We start from the raw sequence: 5,813 nt of genomic DNA on the forward strand, positions 1-5,813 counted from the left end.
AGAGAGAGAGAGAGAGAGAGAGAGAGAGAGAGAGAGAGAGAGAGAGAAAGCAGTTGTCTCACCTGGGCAACTGGGCAGTACTATCTTGGGGTGCCTGAACAGAATAAGCAGGGGATCTTGACTCTAAAACTGCTCCCCAAATCCTGGTTCTGATGTGAGGTGCACCTTCTAGAGTGTGCCGAGAACCTGCCAGTCCTGAGAGAATTCCTGTGTGCACCAAGCCAAGATGCCTTCCACCAATCCCAGAGCCTCCCTTGCACAGATTCCCTCCCCAGCCTGAGTAGGGATTCCAAACTACTACTTGTTGTTCTTTGACAGACGGTCTCATTATGCAGCCTAGGCTGGCCTGGCATTTAAGTCATATCTGTTGGCTTGGTTTCTAGAATCCCGAGATTACAGGTTTGAGCCACCAACTAGTTGCACATGTACTCCTCTTCACCTGCACACATGTAGCCGGTCATTTAGCTATCCATAGGGAGAAACGTGAAGTATTACTGACCCCTTTTCTTAATCTCCCTGGAAGTTAGAATACAGATTTTCAGGGTCTCTAACCCACTTTCTGTTTAAGTAATATGGGAGAGAGAAGACACAGTAACTACATCATTGAAGAGCTAGGGCTACACTGGGAATGCTGGGAGTGAACGTTCTTCCTAGGAGTTTCTCTGAGGAAGCAGGGCAGAGTGTGGGATGGAAGAGCTGCAGGCTCTGAGGTGACAGTGCACTTCCCCTCCCTGGTAGAGTATGGAGCCTGCTTATGTGGCCATCCGACAGTACAGGCTCTGAGATGGGAACAGAAGTCAACGCAGGGAGGGGTTGTCTAGGAGTGATGCCACAGGCAAGCTGAGCCTTGGGTATCAACTCAGGGTCTGGATCTCCCAGCAGGACCATTCTGAAGCAAGACACTTTTGCATAAGCCTGTCTACATTGTACATAAATTTCACCAACAGCTCAAAATGGCAGCAACTATGCAGACAGATACAGGATTTTGCATCAAGTGGCCTTCAAAATGGCACCCCAGGGTGGTTGTCAACACTGCTTCCGTGGAGCTCAAGTGGTCCCTATTTGGTTGTACTTTTAAACACTCACCCCTTTCCTCTTATGCATCTCTTTTCTGCCTGTGTATCTGGGCTAATGGGATAAGGAAAGGGAGAGGAATCATAACAGAGTGAGTGTCTGAGACCACCCGACCTCCTGTAGATGGGAGGCTGCTAGCAGCCCATGGAGGGGACAGGGCAGGGCAAAGGCTGGCGGTTCTCTGTAGCAGCACCCAGGCACCGAGAAGCTTCTGGAGAATGTGGCCTCGATGAGGGGTGAGCAATTCACATATTATTCCAGGTGCTTTGGAGGGGGGGGGGCTTGTAACGCCACCTCAGAAAAACCCCAAGCAGACTGTGGGCACTAGTTCAGGAGTCCTCAATGTAGAGGAAGGTGTCCCTCTGTGGCTAGAAGCACCTGTGGTTGGAAACACAGGCTTTTATGGTGAAGGAACTGAGGTAGCAGAATAAACTCCATTTTGTTTTTAAGACTCCATTCTAAGTTAGCTTGCCCTTAGAAAGACATGGCCAATGAAGAGGCAAAAGCCACCATGACAGAGTCCATCCTTGACCTCCAAACTCTATTTTAAGCTGCTGTCCTTGGAGAAAGCTACTGTCTGCTGTCCTTGAAGTGATACAGCCGCCACCCTTGGGCTCTGGGAAAGAGACCAACATTCCTTTACCCTGTCATGTAATGCCAAGGCTTAGAAACACCCGCTTGTGTGGCTTTTTCCCTTTATAGCCCCCCTTCACCTAGAGCTGGGGCCACTCTCCTTCCTGTACCATCAGGAAGGTTTGCGGCCCAGGCTCGAGCTTGAATAAAGACCCTCGTGCGCTTGCATCGGAATCGTGGTTCCTGGTGGTCTCTCTGGGGTTTTTGCAATCTGGGCACAACACTGGTACAGGAAAAGAATATCTTTCCAGGGCAGGTGAGAGCAAAGAGTAACTGCAGAGCAGGAAGCCACCGGTTACCGCGATGATGTTCACAAAGTCGTTCTCCCCCAAGGTGTCCAGTATGGTGGTGATGGTGTGCTTAGCGATGGCCATCCTCAGCCCCTTCATGCTGCCGCTCATGTCCACCAGAATGACGATGTCCTTGGGAGAAGTGGCGGCCTGTATGTACCTTTAGCAGAAAGAGAGGCAACGAGAGGGAGGCCAAGGCTGTACTGCACCTGGCTGGGGGCCTCCACTTCATTTATTTGGTCTGCCCCATGGGTTTCCCCAAGTTTAGACCAATGTCCCCTCGTCCCTAGGTTTCACTGCGTGCTGTAACCCCTGGACATGGAGGCTGTTGGGGGTGCTGAGATTGGAAGTAAGCCTTCTCAGTTTTGGCAGAGGACAGCCAGGGTCTCTGAGGCTCTGGCAGCAAGAAAGGAGGGGGCTCAAATACACTGCTGATCTACCAGGGAAAGGGTCTGGCAAGAGCAGAGCTGGAGGCAGGCTGATCTGGAGGCAGCCTCGGGTGCCGGAGGGAGGCCTGAGTTGGAGGTAAGGATAAGGTAAGTTGGAAGAGGGAGTGAGGACAGAAAGCCTTCCTATTCCTTGGTTGAATTAAACCACTCAGGTCTCCTCCCCAAACTTCTGTGTGGGGAAGGATGCAAGAAAGCCAAGCCAAACCCAAAGGATGGAAGAGAAATGCTGGGACACAGTAACCCTCCTCTGGGAGTGCTTACCAGCCACGGTTTCTGCAGTCAAAGGCAATGACTCCATTTTCGTCAGGCATCCACTTTATTCCTGGGGAGACAAAGGCCCAGTGAGTTGTCTGGAGGCCCTGGCTATTGCTGATTAACCCCCAGGACAGGTTCTACTTCTGATATGGAGAACATGGTGAGGGTACTCAGCTACACCCTGTAAACTGCGGCAGCTGGCAAGGAGAGAGGCCACTTACTTTTGATAGTCAGGAAGATACTTACTATCAAGATGGTCAGAGCCATAATAGAGACCCACATGTGCCGGGGCTTATTCATGAGGCTAAACCTCATATCAGGTAGAGGAAAGAGCTGTGGGAGCTAAGCCCATCTGGCCATGGGCGCAGCAGTGAGAGCCAGCGCTCTGACCGGCTCTCAACCCAGCCAGGAGGCTCAGTAGAATGTGTGGTCTCTCCTGGGCTGAGAAAATATGCTACGAAGTGATTTGATTTCAGGAACTCCTGGCATGGTGTTCAATAGCTGTCTCCTGGATGAAGTGAGGGGCATGAGAAACCTTGCTTGAACCCTAGTAGAGTGCAGGGGTTGGATTTTGTCTCTTCATCTAAACATTAGTTGGGATAAATGCACAAAAAATCTCCACAGCAGGACGATGCACAAATCTTCCACGGAGAAAAACCTCCGGAATCAGGAATAATGGGTTCAAAATGAGTGAGAAGAATAGACAGGGTTGTAATATGCTAGACAAAGCACCGAGACAAAACCCAGCAGCCTTGCTGCCTCTGAGGGGCTTCTGGTTGATGGCAGGTGGGATCAGAGGAGTCTGGGGCTTCAGGGCCGTTCCCTGAGATCACCAAGTGTGAATGGAGTCCTCAGGGTGAGAGGGAAGAACGGAGCAGCCAGAAGCTAAGGTCTCAAAGGAAGAAAGCAGGACAGGAGCAAAGGGCAGGCTCCATGGGACTTTTGTGGCATGGTTTTGACCCAGGCCACAGGTGATTAGAAAAGTGAAGCCTTCTAGGCCACATTGACAGCAGTGAAGTCTCGGAACGATCTCAGACTGACAGCAGTGGAGTCATGGGAGTTTGATCTCTGACAGTGGTGGGATCATGGGAAACTTGGTTTCAGAACAGTGAGGAGGAAAAGCTGAACTGTGTTCTTGGCCTGAATCAAAACCTTAGAAGAGAGAGCTTTGACAGTCCTGGATGCCTTACCTTCAATTTGAAACAGAAATGAAGTGCTGCCCTAGTGGGAGGAAGTTAGGTCATTGGTAATACCTTGAAGAGGGTATTGGGACCCTGCCCCCTTTTTTCTTTGGATTTCCTACCACCATAGCCTAAGTAGCTTTGCTTTACCATTTATCCTATCATGATGTTCTGTATTATCACGGGCCCAAAGCAACAGGGCCAGGTGACCATGACAACCTCTGACAACATGAGCCACAATAACCCTGTCTTCCTCATAAGCTCATTATTTCAGGTATTCTGTCATACTGAGGAGAAACCAATCAGCACAGAGTGTTTGAGAAACTACAGAGAATGGTCAATGAAAAAAGATGAAGAGTGAAGAAACAAAGCTGGGTGGTGGTCCAACCTGGTCTACATGGCAAGTTCCAGGACAACAAGAGGTATGTAATAGCGAAAACCTACTTCAAAGAAAGGAAGGAAGGAAGGAAGGGAGGGAGGGAGGGAGGGAGGGAGGGGAGAGAGAGAGAGAGAGAGAGAGAGAGAGAGAGAGAGAGAGAGAAAGGGCTGTGTAGTGAGACCCTGTGACAAAGAAGGGGAAGAGGAGGAGGAAGAGGAAGAGGAAGAGAAGAAGGAGGGAGAAGAGGAGGAAGAGGAGGAAAAGGAGGAAGAAGAAATTATTTTAAAGCTATGAAACTTTTAAAAATGAAAAGAGTCTAGGCCAAGATAAATATCCCAGTAAGAAAGTAGAACAGGGAAAGAGAACATTCAATACTTGAAAGATTAGTCTAGAGTTTTGTTGATTCTAGAATGAGAAGATCTAGTAAATACCTCACTGGAGATGATGAAAGAAAAAGGAGTGAGCTGTGAGGAAGACCATGATTACAGAGATGGGGTAGGGGCTGGAGGGATGACTCAGTCAGTAAAGTGCTTGCCTCTAAGCTTGGGAACGTGGGTTTGGATATCCAGCCCCCCATGTAAAAGCTCTGTTGTAGTTTCATGTGCCTGTAATTCCCTTGCTGGGTGTGTGCAGAGACAGGAGGCTTCTGGAAACTTGCTGGCCAGCTAGTCAAGCCAAATGAGCAGGTTCCAGGTTCAGTGAGAGACCATGTCCCCACACCCCCAACAAGATGTAGATGATTGAGAAAGACACCTGATGTCAACCTCTGGTCTCTGCATGCATGATGATAGCACATGCTTGCACACACATACACACGCACACACACATACACACACACACAGAAACAGGGACACATAATGCACACATACACAAAGAGGCACACACAACACACATGCTTTCAGAGTACACACATACACATACTCATAGAGCACACACAGGCGTATACAACATACACATGCAGGCACACATACACACACCACCAACCAACAAACAAACCAAAGAAAAAAAACCCCGAAAAACAAAAAACAAATCTCAATAAAAAAGAGATGCTGGCAAATGTTCTGGAATAGATAACCCAACTTACATATCCAAAAGGCACAGTGCATCTCAATCTAGTAAAAAGACACCCCCATGCAGATACATAGAGCTGCAGAACATCCTAGGGAAAACAGTTACATCTCAACAGCACCCAGGAAAGGAACAGCAGCCAAATTATAGCAGGTTTCCCAACACTGGCGGGAGCCAGAAGAGGAAAACACGTCTTAGGACGCTGAGAGGAAGATGCCATTGCTTTAGGAATGTGACACATGAGAGGCATCGCTGGAGAGCGAGGGCAAGAGGAAGCACCTATGGGCACACACACTTGGAGGTGGTTATCATTAGAGAGGACCCTCCAGAGAGTCAGCTGCTGAAGGAGGGAAAGTAAGGAGGGAAAGAGGACAGGAAGGGGTCAGGAGGACAGGGGAGGGGTCAGGAGCACAGGGGAGGGGTCAGGAGCACAGGGGAGGGGTCAAGAGGACAGGGGAGGGGTCAAGAGGACAGGGGAGGGGTC

At 49.5% G+C, this 5,813-nt stretch overlaps 1 protein-coding gene across 1 annotated transcript in view; it reads right to left on the reverse strand.

Moving 5' to 3' along the window:
• Window positions 1-5,813, reverse strand: part of Cacna2d4 (calcium voltage-gated channel auxiliary subunit alpha2delta 4) — a 114,220-nt gene that overhangs the window by 82,231 nt on the left and 26,176 nt on the right. The window contains exons 7-8 of the mRNA XM_028753472.1: window positions 2,708-2,768; window positions 2,007-2,157 (exon numbers count right to left, since the gene is read on the reverse strand). Coding sequence (XP_028609305.1) covers window positions 2,007-2,157; window positions 2,708-2,768 — 212 coding nt within the window. The remainder of the gene's footprint in view (window positions 1-2,006; window positions 2,158-2,707; window positions 2,769-5,813) is intronic.

Source organism: Grammomys surdaster, unplaced genomic scaffold (genome assembly GCF_004785775.1).
Source record: "Grammomys surdaster isolate TR1022 unplaced genomic scaffold, NIH_TR_1.0 125950, whole genome shotgun sequence".
NCBI classification, from domain to species: domain Eukaryota; kingdom Metazoa; phylum Chordata; class Mammalia; order Rodentia; family Muridae; genus Grammomys; species Grammomys surdaster.